The sequence below is a fragment of the Antennarius striatus genome, chromosome 18, assembly GCF_040054535.1.
Source record: "Antennarius striatus isolate MH-2024 chromosome 18, ASM4005453v1, whole genome shotgun sequence".
Taxonomy (NCBI): Eukaryota; Metazoa; Chordata; class Actinopteri; order Lophiiformes; family Antennariidae; genus Antennarius; species Antennarius striatus.
In genome coordinates this window covers 15,496,125-15,512,242 of record NC_090793.1, presented here as the reverse complement: position 1 = coordinate 15,512,242, position 16,118 = coordinate 15,496,125, and the positions used below count along the sequence as shown (strand labels likewise).

Below are 16,118 nucleotides of genomic sequence, written 5' to 3'. Positions count from 1 at the left end.
TAATCATATCGGTAGATATTTTGTAATGGTTTTGCAGAAAGGGAAACCTAACAGAACACTCCTGAGCAAGTATAAGCAACATCAGTGTGGAAAAACTCTCATTGATGAAGAAACTCCCGGTAGGACCCAAACTCTGGAGGGTGCCCATCCGCCTTGACCGGCTGGGTGGAAAAGAAATACAATGGATTTGACCTGTTAACCTTTTTCATAGAGTAGTTTAGTAGTATTGTTTTATAATGACCACAGTTCAATTTGTTCAATGGAACAAACTGAACTCTAAACATTCAGTTTGGCTTTTCATTATTGAGCAATGTCTCTTAGGGATTGTTGTGGCCTGCATCTCTCATCAGGGTGTATAGGGATCCCTCTAATTACATCACAAATAATAGATTAGAAAGAAATCATGAAAACACAAATAGAGCTCAAGGCAGAAATTATCCATTTTCTCAATCTCTCAATCATTTCTATTTCACTCTCGTTTCAAGCTATCCTCTAAATTTACCAAGAAGCATTTGCTGTTAATGATATTAAGCGACTGAAGTTTGAACTACAATGTAATTGGCTCAGTCGGCCATGTGTCTGGGTGCTCGGTTTGTGTCTGTGTAAGTTTTTACGTGTGCCTTTGTGTAAATAGGGTGGAACGTTTTGGTTACACAACATGTACTAACACATGCCAACTACTAAGTGTGTGTACAGGATTGTTTTTGTTGTGTGCATTGTCTAGTATCTTGCTGCACAATGGCTGATGTTGCTGTGATAAGTTAATGATGTATATGCTTTGAGTAACAGTGCAGAGTGACACTGCAGAAAGGAGGAAGGAAAACCTGGGCTGTATTATTCTAGTATTGTAGGGTGTTATCTATAAATAAGCCTTGAAATTTTCATTTTTATGCATGAATGGTGGTAAAATAGAATGCATCTATAATTTTGGGATGGAAAGAAATTTTGACTTTGATTTTTAAATTTGTGATTGCTTAGCTGCTTTCAATGAAACCAGGGGTGTGCAGATCTTTTGTCTGTAGGGTCATTTTTTTATATTGTAAACATGTCCGAGGGTTAACACTCCCTGATGGCAATACAGTGGTACCTCTACTTCGAAATTAATTGGTTCTGGAAGAAATTACGTAAGTAGAAAATTACGTAAGTAGAGACGCATTTTCCATGCAAATGCCCTAATCTGTTCCAAGCCCCCAAAAATTCAGACATAAATGTTCTATAAAGCATAAAAATGCATCAAAACATGTAACAAATACATGTTACAATTAGATTATTACACAATAAATGAGAGTTGTGCATAATGTAAAAAACAAAGAATAGAGTAAAAAATAAAAATGATGGTCATTTACCTTTTAACTGCTGTCCTCATTGTTTTTTGCCCTCTGGTTCATGCGCTCCTTCCCCACCATGCCGAAAAACAGAGTGAATTCCAGTCCTACTTTTGAACTTCTCCAACCACCCACGCAATGCCTTAAACTCTTTAAACTTCCCTTTGTTTTAATAACATGGTGATTGTACATGCATTACGGCCATATTCTTTGGCGAGATCAACCAAACGCGTCCCTTTTTCATGCTTCTCTATGATCTCTTGCTTTGTTTGTATGGACAAAAAACACTTCATCTTTTCTTTTCCTCTTTCTCCGTCACTTTCTTGGGGTCCATAGCGAATACTCAAAAAGTTAATAATTACTTAAAACTATCAGAACACCTCACTGGTCGAGGGCCAAATGATGAGGACCCTGCATTAACACCGATCTAGCTCCACACTGAGGTCCCTCTTAGCCAATGGGATGCCAGGAAGATACTACGTAATAGCCAATGGCAGAGCAGCTATGAGAATGGTGCGTTCAGGAACCTGTGGGAGCTGCGAGTATCAGCCGATACTGTATTTTTATCTTATGTAAGTCGAAATTTCTTTCGTAACTAGAGGCAATATTTTCCTGCTGACAGATTTCGTAAGTAGAAAATTTCATAAGTAGAGACATTTGTAAGTAGAGGCACCACTGTATTTCAAACAAGCAAAGATGCTCATAATATTCTGTTAGTTAACTTGTCTTTTTCATAAAAAAAGAACATATTATCAAATGTTGTCTGAAATTTCAGCAGAAACTGTGAAATATAACTCTGTTTGATAACATACATCTTGCTCTGATAACGATACAACAGATAAACCATTGACACTAATGTGAAGAGTGAAACTGAGCTCTGGATCTCAGAGTAGCCAAACAAGTATTCTTTGCAAATGTGCATATCTCTAGAAACTTGCCATTGTCCAGCTGCTGGTAAAAATATACGAGAAAGCTGAAGGTGTTTCTGCGTCATTTTGCGGACACACTCCATCAGCTCCAGCCACAGGTGAGTTGGAGTCTCATCGGGGTCCCCCGTGAAAGGAGCGGAGAATATGTTGTTTTTGATAGCAGCAAAATCCCAAAATATGTTGTTGTACCCACCAGCGAGAAACGTGATGTCCGCTGAATACTGCTTTGTTTGCACAGCCGTATTGCTTAACCATGACGTCCCACAGAGCTGGAAATGTGTGGTTAATGACAAGTGTCTCTGGAAAAGTTCTAGCTTTGTCCCAAAAGTCTTGATGGGTGCAACTAGCTTGCTCACTATTGCATTTTTTCCTTAAAGGCTGGCATCCAGACATTTTTATGTTAACCGAAAAAGGTCGAGTCTGCCATCCATTCAGTCTTCGCCAGTTCCTGTGTAGCTTGTTTTTTGACAGATATTTCGTATACGACGCTGGCTTTTTGTGTTGTATGGCAAGCCAAATATAACACATTTTTAGACACAATGATTAGTCCATGTAAACTCTGATCTCAGGACATGAAGACTTTGGACAAGCCTGACTTAACTGATGACTAAGTAGATAGTCTCTTTCCTTTAAGCTTAGACACTACCTGTCCTTTTTGAAAGTCAACAACCTTCCAAACTTCTGCTTAACAGTGAACTCTGAATGTTTTGCTATTTTATGTTAACTATTGGTCGAGGTAACTGAGAAATTTATTAGAACTAAAACAGAGTAACGAAGCATAAAGTGGTGTGTCGGACTATTGATTACCAGGAAGCGCATCAGTGGGTCATTCACGTAAGTGTGGTGAAATACATCGGGGACTTAAAGCTTGGCTTAGCTTCTACATCCCCCGAGGATAAAATTCATTCAGCATAGGTAGAGATGTAAAAGCTACATAATGGTACTACAGTATTTCATTTAATTTATGTGTCACTTTTATGCCCTGTAATTGTTTCTGGTAAGTCTCAAGGAACAATATATTTTGTTTTTAGAGTAGTAATGGCATTTAAATGACCTTAAATGGGAAATATAGATTGATTTGTGGGATTTTTACACAGCTGAGCCTGCGATATGTCAGACTTGTGATCAGATTGACATGTCTTCAATACTAATAGAAGATTACAAGTTTATTCTGCACCGTGGCTTGAATGTGATAAAAACTGACTCAGCATTTCCTTCATGATATTTTCTCAACAGATCTTTTCCATTTGCCCATACTCATTCACCGTCGTTTTTACCCCCCAGGGACGATGAGAAGGCGGTCATTAATTGGAGACGTGCAAAAGATGAAACACTGTTTCAGTAAACATGTCAGGTTCCCGTTTTTTCCCTTATTCCTGTTAACCAATGAGGTAAAAATGACTAGTGTTTCAGAATTAAATATTGTTTCTTAACTCATTGGCTGCTACTAACAGAAACTACCAACCAAAAGAGTAGACTGTCTTCTTTCATAAGGTTAAAATTTTTGATTCTATACCTTTTAATGATCTTTAGTAATCGGTTGTAGAACACAGGCTGGTTTCACCACAAACACCATTTTTTAAATAAAAAAACTGAGAAGACAAGCTTTTATGAAAAGCAGTTTTTAGCAGAACAGTGACTTTGACACTATTATTATTGTTTCAGCATCTTTACTGGCCTACCCAAAAAAATCAATGTCTGCTGCTCAAGTTCTCACTAAGACCAGAAAAGTGGACCATGTCAGTCCAGTTCTGAGGTCCTTACACTGGATGTCTGTTTATCAGAGGATAGATTTAAAGTTATTTTGCTGGTCTTTAAAGCGCTGAATGGTTTACGATCAAAATACATCAGTGATCTCAAGACCCAGTATGAACCGACCAGACTCTGGTCACCTGGAATCCAATCTTTTATCAGTTCCAAGAGTCAGAATCAGACACAGAAAAGCTGCATTCAGTTGCACATGTCTGGAACAGACTCCTAGAAAGTTTCAGATCAACTAAAACAGTTTTAAATCTGACCCACCTGTTCTCAGCTGAATTTACTGGTAAATAGATTTTATTTAGCAGTCCACGTCCGCATGGCGTGTCCACATTCTGTTTGAGTGTGGGATGCCTGAATTTGAATGTTCTGCCATTGTCTCTCTCATCTTCTGCTCATGTAATATATGCTGATCTCTCATCCAAAAACAGCACTGCTGCGACCTACAGGGGATCAGTCACTGTACTAGTGTAGAAGTATAATATTTATAGAGGAGCTCCGCCAGACCATTGGCCAGCCCCCACAGAAAATGTCTTGAGATGTCAAAAGCAATAGCGGTTGGAATCAATTTGACGCCTACAGCTATCAATGGCATCCAGTGTGACAATGTGATGCAAATAAGAATGAGACCCACTCCTAGGCCTTGACCTTTGCTGTAATCTCTCACCCGTTCTGTGTTCCCACAATCAATAGTAAAATTGTCAATGTCTTTTTCGATGTTTCCTGGGGATCTTATCATTGACCTGCATCCACAAGAGTGGCAAAAGATTTGCACAGTAGTTGTGGCCACAAACCTCTTCAGTTAGCTAAATGTTTCATAGCCAGTTTGCTATTTGTGTATACTGATAAGACTGGTATGAACCGTAATAGACATTGGAGATGTAGGCCTGTGTCATCATTGTTTGTAATGGATTTGTGGTTGCCTGCTTACAGAAGGGTGAGCTAGTGCAACATCTCTTCCTTCTGAGAATAAAAGACCTGCAAACCCACACCTGTCCCAAGGAAACCCAGTGGGCTTTGAAATCACTGGGTATTAGTAGGAAGAAGTCCTCACATTCAGACGTGCCATTATCAGGATTGATTATTCTATTCCTTTGAGCACTCCCTACAGTGCATGTGTTCTGTGTAGATGGCAATGTTGTTACTGTATTGGGATAATTTGTTTGTACAGGACAAAGTGAAACTATTGTATGCAACAAAGACAAATACTGAAAAACAAACCAGCCATTACTGTAGGGATTCAGACTACCTCTCAATACAAATTAAGTGCAAATTCCATTGATTTCACTTTGTTGTTATTGATATTGATATACAATTTCCTCCGGGATTAATAAAGTATCTATCTATCTAGGCCATAGCTCACTTTTGGTTAGTGACTCAGTAGGAATAAATGGCCTAAGAAATGCTAATGTATTCAATTTAGTTATTATTGCTTTGTTAAAAGACCATACTTTCCATTGTGGCAGTTATAGCAACAGCTATGGCATCAGCAGAGGTTGACCACCTTCCCCCAGTGGTTTATTGATTTTTCACTGAGGTAAGAAAAAAACCTGTTCGGTTGCCACCGCCCTATTTATGTGTCATTGAATAATGTTCTGAAACTATATTTGCCAAATTAATTCAATTTGTAGTTAAATTGAACAGTGTGCCTGGACTCAACCACTCTATCCTCTTGATTACTTGTGAATGTACATACCTTTGCTCAGCACTATAAACCGCGGGATACCAGTATTTTTTTTGTGAGAGATTGAGTCAGATCTCAGACCTTCATCTTTAGTGCATGTCTGGTTCATTTGTTAAACTGAACAAGTATTGAAATGAGGCCCAGACTACAGTTGTTCAAGGTATGTTCTGGTACCTGGGGTTAGGTTAGCGAGAGTTAAAAACATGACTTTAGGTATTGAAAAATATCTTCTGTTCAGACGATTCTGACAGGAGAACAGCTGTTGTGTCTTCTACTTTGGTATACTGTTAAGACAGAAGGAGCCAACAATAACCACGCGAGTTATCAGTCTGACAAACAGCCAGCTAAATCTTATTAAGATATTAAGAATGAACTCAAGCAGAATGTTTGGTGCTTTTACAGACTTTGTCAAATTGAATTAGTTAATCATTTACAATGTAAATTGATTGATTTAAAGGAATAATCTATCTTTAATAATGTTTCCTTAATTTAAATTATCATTTGGATCCTTGGGCGGCACGGTGGTGCAGTGGTAGGCGCTGCCGCCTCACAACACCGCGGACCCGGGTTCGAGTCCCGCTCTGTGCGGAGTTCGCATGCTCTCCCTGTGTCTGCGTGGGTTCTGTCTGGGTTCTCCGGCTTCCTCCCACCTCCAAAAGCATGCGCTTCAGGTTGATTGGCCGTTCCAAATTGCCAGTAGGAGTGAGTGTGTGTGTGCATGGTTGTGTGGCTCCGCGGTCCACTGGCGTCGTGCCCGTAGTGTCCCCCGCCTGACGCCCTATGCAGCCGAGATAGGCTCCGGCTCCCTGTGACCCTCTGCGGCGGATACAGCGGTGTCTGAAGATGATGAAGATGAGAAGATTTGGATCCTTCACATAGTGATTTTCACTGGTTTTTTAATTTTATGCTTTGCTTACGTATTACACATAACTGTTTTAAATAGATGTGTAGGCTGTTCGTGGTGGAAATGACTGGCTCTTTTCTGGGTATTGTTGCCCTGTCTGTCCGTTTTCTGTAGTCTCAGTAATCTGGCCTTTGCGCCTGGCTTTGTCCGTTCATTAGGGAGTTGGAGGAGGAGGAGGAGACAAATTCTGGTAGTGGATGCACAGCTGGGAGGGACCTCCCCCATCATTTACACGTCTTCTCTCACGTGATCGGCTGTTTACTGTTGCAGCAAGCATAATGTCCTGTCATTCAGTGCAATACCGGATTTACCTCCTACAATATAAAAAAAATGACTTTAATATATATGTCAAATATTCATGTTTATAATTCACTTGGTTTTATATCAGCCTTTGATACGTGAAGCATGGTGGTACATTCAGACCTTGTTTTAATGTAGGTTCCTTTGTGCCTAGCATCATACTTGTAGCCACTCTTGGGAGATGGGGCAAAGCACATGTATATTCCACATGTTGTGCGTGTGTTTGTGTGTGTTGGACGGTGGAGGGGGCGGGGGATCTTCGTGCTTTGAAAGCTGGAGTGGAATAATGTTGCTTCTGCCACTGCACTGGTAGCTGCTACGTACTCTGTGTCAGCTTCAGTGCTATTCTTAGCCTCTTTCCTCCCTGTCCCGTCCTGCAGTCTGTCTGTGGATCAGGTTACTGTACTGAGTGTGCTCTTCATCTATCCAACTGCACTCGTCAAACTCCCAAACTGCTGCTCTCATGCAAGGACATGCACGGAAGCAGTCACTCTGCTGTCAGGGCCAGCATGCTCCAGCATTACAGGGAAAAGGTTGTCATTGTTGTCAGAACCAGCGAGTTAAGGAGCAGGAACACCTGGTTATAAATAAGCACAGCCAAGTGTAGGCCTCATCTAGCACACTAATCGTGGATTTCACAAACTTATTTCGGTGGAAGTTGATAGAACATACTTTATTCACTTATGGTTTGTCACATCCAGGTTTAGGGTGAATTACTTAGACACTGTCTTATATCTGTGATTCACACTATCTAAAAAGTAGAAACGGCTGATCGTAATGGCTACTCAGTTTAAGTCATGCAATATTTTGGATTGTGTTCTTTAGAGCTGGAGCTGACGGCCCAGTTAATTATTATGTCCATTATTGTTTTAACCGGTCGATTGATTCCTAAATGTTCCTTTTTCTATAACACTTCAGCTGCTTGTCTCTGTTGGGATATCACTGTAATCTGTTTTAAAACCAAACAACCATCTAGTTGGCTGCATCAGTCACAGTTGATAACGTAGTGGGCTTCCGCTATTCGCTAGGGATACATGTGAGGTTTGGAAACCGAACCAACAGAAAATTGAATACAACTCTGTCAGATTATCCTGAAATGGGGAAGATAAGAGTTTTTTAAAATGGTCCGATCAGCCTCCTCCATTAGTTTAACGTTTCAGAAATGTTTGAATGAAATTCTTGATGTCATCACCTTAAAAAAAAAAATTAAAAAATTCTCAGTTTTATTTGACATTTTATTGATATGTTTATTAATTAGCTATTAAAATATTTAACACATCAAAGCGCAAACCCTGAGCTCCTGTTACACATTGCTGCACTTTAACAGTTTTAAAGTCATATTTTTGCAGTCCGTTCACCTGTTTGACTGAATAAAGTGGGTTAGGTCAATGTTGTTTTCACTTTATGGGATTCGTTGTTAAGCTAATCACAGCTTTAGTCTTTGTAAACCGTAGCAGTCATCAGTACAGAGGGTTTGATCAAGACTTGAAACAGACCAAGGTTAATGGCAGTGCTTGCAGAGGCTTATGCAGCTCTGAGCTGCTCATGAAATGCAGTGTAGACCAATGCCAAACTGGCAAGAGCCCAAATTCCTCTGTAATTAGTCATACCCTCTTCGCCTTGTCACTGGGACAGACTGGAGTCCTGTCAGTTTGTTTTCTGATCCGCTCCCAGGTTGTCCATACTGCTGTAATTCCTTCGATACAGTAGCCTCTTTACACCAACGTGTTCACTGTGGGCCGCTCAATTCTGTCTTTCAGTTGCCCAAATAGCGCTGCTCCTGCATACTTGCTATCTGCTGACTAATGGTAGACCTCTTACTGGCCTCAGCTGAGCACCAGGGATGTGTCTGAAAAATACCTGTATGTAATTTATAATTATTCAGGATCTTTTGCAAAACCCTAACCCATAAATTATACAATTTTTTCTTCTTATATTGTTTTTCTTCTTACATTTTCCCCCCACTCTTCCCAGAGTGGGAAAAAAAACAACTATTTAAGCATTTCCGCTATTTGAAGGTGACGCTTTCAAATAACAGCCCTAAAACCAGTGCTTCAATTTGGGTTATCGTACAGTGTAGAAAAGAAGGAAATCGTCACCGTTTGGAAACTGAAATTAAAGGTTTATGTCATTGTTAAACTTGTGCTGCACAAAGTCCCTCAATATACACACATTACAGTGATGTGTATGAAATGTCAAAACTTTTTTTTTCAGAGACATGTTATAATTTAAGCTTATGGCCTGTTGTCCTTTCAACAGAATTGATTGGGTGTTTGATTTTGTGGTCCTGGAAACAGTTGCCACCAGAGGTGTGATTTTTTTTTTTTTGAGGTTGTAGAGACACATATTGTTGTCATCTAGTTCTCCCACTCTCCTGGGTTTGGTATCTTGAGCATACAGGTAACATTTTCAGATGTAGAATCTAATGATTACATTTTGGTAGAAAGGTCAAGGTCATTATTCAGTGGCATAACTCAGGGACAGATGTGGTTTGATTATATTTCTCATTTAGACCAATAAGGAATAGATGACAGCAGTCTTTGGTTGCCACTTTGAGATGATTGTGTAGATCTTATGGTCTGTGCGGTCAAAGGTGCTGATGCTTCACCCACATTTTTTTCTTTATCCTGAGTGAAGACCGCATGTTTGTATCAGCTAATATCTGGAATTATGCATATAAATGGCATAGTTTTGTTTTTTTTAATTCTCAAAATACGAGCTTCACACGGATGTCGTAACTTGATTATATAGGTAAATCAAACACAAGGCATTAAGTCAAGTGTGGCTGCTCACAAACATTCCCTTGAGCCTTACTGTCTTCGTGGTTGTTGAAAGGTAACCACTTATGTACTGTATTGATATATCTTATGTTAGTCTAGTTGACAGTTTTCCTCCCCTGGCATTAGTACTCTATTTTATATGGGATACTAGTATATATGATCAGTACATGTAAGTACACAGGGATACAGTGAAGATTTATGGAAATGTTCGGAGACTTATGATTGAGCAAAAACACTTGACATTTGATGTCTTCTGTGTAATTTGCTGTTTTTCTTTGTCCAACTTACAAGACCAGACTTAAAAGATCAAATGCAGCAGAGTTCATTTTACCTCAAGAAAGTAGTGCATCCATGGCATGCACTTCAACAAAAATTTGTGCATTCCAAAATGACGTGTATTCATGCCAAAAGTAATAACAGAATATACGGTAGAAGCACATGCAAGGATTGAGTTTTGCCAATAATACAATGTAAAATCTTGTTGCTGTGCGGTGACAGTGCTACCCACTACACCACCGTGCCGCCCCTGGTTGGTTTTAATAAGGCTGAATCATGCAGATGAGTCTTGTGACGAGAAACTCGAGCGAGATCAAAACACAATGACACTTTCAGGGTTAGAAATTTAACTGGAGAAATGGATAAATTGTGAATATTTTTTGTTGAATGGAAGTGCATTTAAAGCTTGCGTCCCAGGGACGCATGTTGTCTGATGTTTGTGAATACCTGTCAAAAAATGTGCGTCAAGGCAAGAACACTGATGCAGTTTTATGAAAGATTGAGAAAATAAATGGAATTATATGAAATTATGTTGTTTTTTTTTTAAATTCCTCTCATTCTTCTGGTAGAGCATTCACAACAGCTCAAGGACGTTGTTAGAGGTCATGTACATAAGCTTTATAAAATCATGTGGCACAGAAAGTGAAATCAAAGTTGTGTTAAGACTGTGTTTGCCAAGATTTTCATATTTTGAGAGTAACATTACTGTTGAACAGATATTTTAATTACTGTCATTACTTTGATATATTTTGTGAAAAAAAACCCCACGATAATTTCAAGGAGATTACAAATTGTATAATATTTAAGATAGATAGATAGATAGATACTTTATTAATCCCGGAGGAAATACATGAATTGTGGCTGTTCTTTATTAAATTGAGTGTGTACTACACAAATTCTGTTTTAGTTTTCATTAGATGCACGTTGAGTAGTGGGGCTGTCCCATTGACCTTGGAAGCTACTTCACATGTTTCCTGATTCAGACATCACTGTTTGGAATGTTTTCTTGAGAGTAAGATGCAATATTCTTGTACAATCCTTTGCATTGCTGCAAAACTGAGTGGAGTGAGTTCATTGAATAAACAGATTGATGTGTTCTTGTAAGTGAATTGACCATCTTCACATACCTGACAGGCACCACGTCAACTTCATTTACATGTACAGCTGCATGTCGTTACGTACCGTGACGACATGCAGAGGGGAATTTTTTTCTTGTAGGACTTGTAAGCATACCTGAAAGTGATTCTCACTTCCTTGTGTAGTTGTTTCCTGTCTGTTTCACGTCAGTCTCCAGGCATGTGATGGAAATCTCTATAAAAATCCCTCATTGTGAATAAACGTAGCCTAGTTGCAAATTAGTTTAAACAATGAAGACTTTTAATTACATCCTGCTTCAAAGCGGTGATGTAATTGTCAGTGTTCGTTTGTTTGTCCGTTCGTTAGTCCACCAAATACCTTCGCAACCGTTGCAGATAGAAAGATAAAATAGAAAGCACGTTAACCGGGCGGCAAAGGGGATGAACATGAGATGATGACCCTAACCTCGAGAAAACTTGGTCGAGATCAAATTTCAACTTTTGTACACTCAGGAACCGGATAAGATGAGGGAGAAGGCCAGTGTGAGTAAGGACATAGATCAACGCTCTAGTGCTTTGATCTATGAAAGTAGATCAGAGCACTAGCTTTGATCTTTGACCAATGCAAGTAGGTCAGGGTAAAATTTTGAATTCAGGAGTGTCGCGGGGTGTTGCATTCTCACTGCCTTGTTTAACTCTGTTGTTGTGTCTGTTGCCCATTTTCCACTTAGATTGTGTTGAAGGACTGTTGCAACTCAAGGTTGGCTGTGGCTCAGTGGTAGAGTGGCCATCTACTATTTTAGTGGTAGCAAGAACCTCCACATGAATGTGTGACAGGCTGATGCTAGCAAAAACTATCAAGCATTTTGAGAAGTCAGAGAAATATACAAAACTTCTAAGTATAGCCTGTTTACCATTGCAATACTCCTTGTTGCTGTTGTGTGTGTGCAGGTGCATGATGAACCTGCTGTGCTTTCGCAGTCACAGCTAGTCAGGTGCTGCACCATGGCCAAACCTGGGAGCGACAGAGATGGAGCCATGGTGGAGAAGCAGGGTGGGAAGAAGGTATGCAGGCACTGAAAGGCAACACAGCAGCAGCAACAACATTTGTGTTTATTCACTTTTCCCACCTGTTAAGTGTGTAATAAATGTGAAAAATAGAAGCTATAGAAACTCTTGGCTTTTTTATTTTATACTGTTACCTCTGTCTGTATCTGTCTCTCTGCCTGTCTGTGTGTACATACATGATAGGATGTGGTTCATTTATTCAATTTATTACATCCCGCTTCAAAGCGGTGATGTATTGTAATTGTCAGTGTTCGTTCGTCCATTCATTAGTTAGTCCACCAAATATTTTCGCAACCGTTGCAGATGGAAAGATGAAACAAAAAGCACAAAATGAGATGATGACCTTGGGAAAACTAGGTGAAGGTGAAATGTCAACTTTTGTACACTCAGGAACCGGATAAGATAAGAAAGATGAGGAAGAAGGCCAGTGTGAGTAAGGCCGTAGGTCAAAGCTATAATGCTTTGATCTATGAAAGTAGATCAGAGCACTAGCTTTGATTTTTGACCAATGCAAGTAGGTCAGGGTAAAATTTTGATTTCAGGGGTGTCGTGGGATGTTGCAGTCTGTGACTGCCTTGTTTTTGCGTTTAGTAGCAGCTATTGATAAAATGAACTCATGCACGATTGTTTGAGGAGATGAGATCATATGACATTGTCTTTATCAGCGGAGTGAGTTTGTCTGGTTGTCATGGAGTTGTGAATTTTCAATCACTCAGAGCACTTAAGGGATATTACATGAAGCATAAAAATTCACGTTAGCAGTTCATTTTTGACCTTGAACATAGTTGACAAAATGCAAAATTAGTTCATTCCAAGGTTATGGTTTAGGTGTCCTGAATTGTAAGCTGTCTTACTTTTTGCAAATAAATAGCCATTACATTTTTTAGTAATACCATATCAACAATGACAACAGTTTGGCTTTGTTACAAACAAGTAGCAGGCATTTTCCTCCTGCTAGGAATGAATTTTAGTCCACTAGAGTTAAGTTCCTGAAAGCACTGTTGCTAAAGCATCTTTGACTGCAGAATACAGTGAAATTAAGGAAGTATCTCACTGGTTTATTGGTCAGGTCTGAGGCTGGGGGTGCTGTTACTGGAAGCCTTTGATGCTCTGGCATATTTAACTTATCACCATTACTGCCAGGTTTATTTTCTGAAGAATCCATATTGGAATTGTACAGTAACAGCTTCAAGTGGGAAAGACCGGATTTAACTTTTTCTGTCCGGTGATGTGGGAGTTTCTAGATTAATAATGGTCATAACAACAGAAACAGCAGAGCAAATGAACACACCAATACCCTTTGATAAAATGAGTGTTATCTCTGGCTTTTTTCAAATTTGGAAATATTTGGGATAATGTGAGTGCACAACCCAACAAACATTAAAATATAGATCTAGTCATCTTCAAACACCTTAATGTGGAAGTCTGTATTTGTCTGTCCAGTATATTTCAATTGAATTTTTTTCAATCTGCAGTGACCGTTGCATCAGCACAGTACTGTTCCTTCTATTCTGTGTTTTTATTTGTCACTCCTGATGCTCTACTGCTCTCTTGGCAGAAACTCTGCCTTGGGAATGAGATTTTTGTGGGTCATGATGGCAAACTTGCTGCCTGCAATACCCCCAAAAAATGTTGTAGAGACACAACACAGTGTGTAATTTAAGCACCCACACTTATTTTAGTCATATTTAGAAGGATAACATGAAATGTTGCCTCTGCCCAAGCCTTCTATAATCCAGCTAGGTAATTAATGTAGAAAAAAACACAAAGAAATTGCAACTCTAGTTTATGTGGATTGATCAGACATTGGATGTACACACATTTAGATTTCTGTTTTTCATTTTTCTTTCCCTCACGTCTGACAGAGCAAAGAGAAGTTGTCCCCATTCACCAAGACTCCAAAGCTGGACCGGAGTGAATTGTTGGGGAAGGAAGGGAAAACCAAGTCTTCCATGAAGCGCAAGCTCTCGTTCACGAACAGTCCGCTCCGGACCGAGGAGCGAGACTCTGACACTGGTAAGAGCTGCTGCTTCTTCTCTTGCTTTTCTTTCAGCAGCCATGCTGCTGAATGACTGCCTTGTCCTGTCGCTGCCCTCTTGTGGTGTATGGGTGAACCTTTTCTACAGGGGGCTGATTGGAGGTCAGACAGTTAGGACTGGATCACTGGCCACTGGATGTAAATCTGGATTATGTTCAGTTACTAAATATGACATTTATAAAGAACAGATGGAATAACATGACTATGGTGGAAAATAAATGTAGTTATGTTTGAGTGCTAAATTCCTTAACAAATTATAGGTTAGAACCCCCAACCTTTCCATAGCAACAAAAAAGTAGACTGTTCTCTATTTTCTGAATTTGCATATTTTTTATGTTCAAATAATCCTCTATATGTAGACGTTGACGTAGATATTCTATATTTGTCTTACATTTGAAAAATTTTATGAAAAGAGATAATGAAAATTTTTTTTTTATAGAAGTTGTTGAAACAAATATAAGGGCAAAAATGTTCTCCTCTTGTGCAGTGCGGGTGGTTATTGCTCCATTTGAGGTGCTGATCACTGCCATCATTGAGCAGATAAGGGCTCAGCGTCACATTGCAGTCTAATCTTCCTCGCGTACTTGTGTAAATAGACTATTCTGCCTCTGTCATTTAGCCACAACTTTAACTATATGTTTGTCAGATTCTCAGACTAAAAGCTGGTTATTTTATCTTGAATTTATAATTACAGTAAAGTAAAATACAGTAATGCATTTTACAGGCTGCTTGGGGTCTCATAGGTTTGCTTTCATCTCCTCTGTAGAGCTAAGCCCAATATAATGATTTTCATTGTGTGGTCCCATGTCTTTCTAACAGATGAGAACCATCAGTTTTTTACTCTGTATAATTTATGATGCACAGATGAGCAGAGCTAAGCTTGAACTCATGCTTCTCAGCTCCTGTGTGGAGCAGCTGTTGGAATAAGAGACGTAATGACTTCTCTGACTGCCTCAGATTGGATCTTCTCTCCTGTCTCCTGTGTTGCCATGACTCAAAACTTGTCCGTGTAGTACAAGTCTGCCTTTGTTCCTGTCTGTATCTTAGTACATGTGAGACAAGGAGGGTAAGAGAGAGTGAGCCTTAACGCAGTGCTTTCCCCACCCCTCCACCCCCATCTCCTCCCCATCCTCTCTGCTTTGCACTGTAGATGACTCAGACCCAGGCCAGTCGAGTGAGACCTGGGGAGAGAGATTAGTGCCTCCCTGCAGGACATACGCAGGTAATCACTGCAGCCCGATCCGTTAGCCCCCGTGTCCTTTAAAAAAAGTCACGTTATTCTCTGCTCCACTCTGCTGCTGTAAACACACATGCATGAGTGTGTGTTAGCACCATGCATCTGCCCCGACTCATGCATGTCTGTCTGATGGAACACTTGGTGGTCGGGGAGTCTGATGAATACCGTCTGCACTTAGCTGGCTTAAGAAAGTGCCACCCCCCCCCCCCTTTTTTTTTTAAACCTTATGCTTGTCATCTGGTTTTTTGTGCAGATACAAGAGAAGGAGGATAATGACATCACAGCAATGATGAAATTGCAGCAAAAAAGGAAGTGGGCTATTCTCTAAACTCTTATAATTATTGTGTTGTAGACAAAGATGGACCAGACAAGAAGAAGGTGAAAAAAGAGGCTGGGGGAAAGAAGTCACAAGCAAACCTCTTGTTTGGGTATCCTCTGTCGGAGCGGAAGCAGATGGCTCTCCTGATGCAGATGACTGCCAACAGTCCAGGTATGTGTGCTTCCCTCACCAGGGGTTTTATTTAATTATAATCAAGTAAAAAAAAGAGAGGAATTTATAGATGGATTGGTTCAACTCTAGACAGAAACTTCACCATTGAGACTTGGCTGAAGTGGAAGGAGTAAGTTTACAGCCTCCTATTGGTTGATTTTCTGTCAGTCATGCATATCTGCTTATATATTATCTAGTCTACTTTTTGTGCTGTGTGTGATTGTTTTTCAGCTGCAGTTTTTCTCATTTAGAC

The 16,118-nt window shown here is 39.8% G+C and overlaps 1 protein-coding gene across 4 annotated transcripts in view; it reads left to right on the top strand.

Moving 5' to 3' along the window:
• The window catches only part of ankrd12 (ankyrin repeat domain 12), a 33,337-nt gene that overhangs the window by 5,713 nt on the left and 11,506 nt on the right, over positions 1 to 16,118 (top strand). The window contains exons 2-5 of one of the 4 annotated variants that reach the window (XM_068340185.1): positions 11,984 to 12,097; positions 13,966 to 14,116; positions 15,289 to 15,360; positions 15,728 to 15,865. In XM_068340185.1, coding sequence (XP_068196286.1) covers positions 12,038 to 12,097; positions 13,966 to 14,116; positions 15,289 to 15,360; positions 15,728 to 15,865 — 421 coding nt within the window. In that variant the 5' untranslated portion in view covers positions 11,984 to 12,037. Of the gene's footprint in view, positions 1 to 10,800; positions 12,098 to 13,965; positions 14,117 to 15,288; positions 15,361 to 15,727; positions 15,866 to 16,118 lie in introns of those variants that run through there. The other 3 variants (XM_068340187.1, XM_068340188.1, XM_068340189.1) reach the window with 3 other exon arrangements.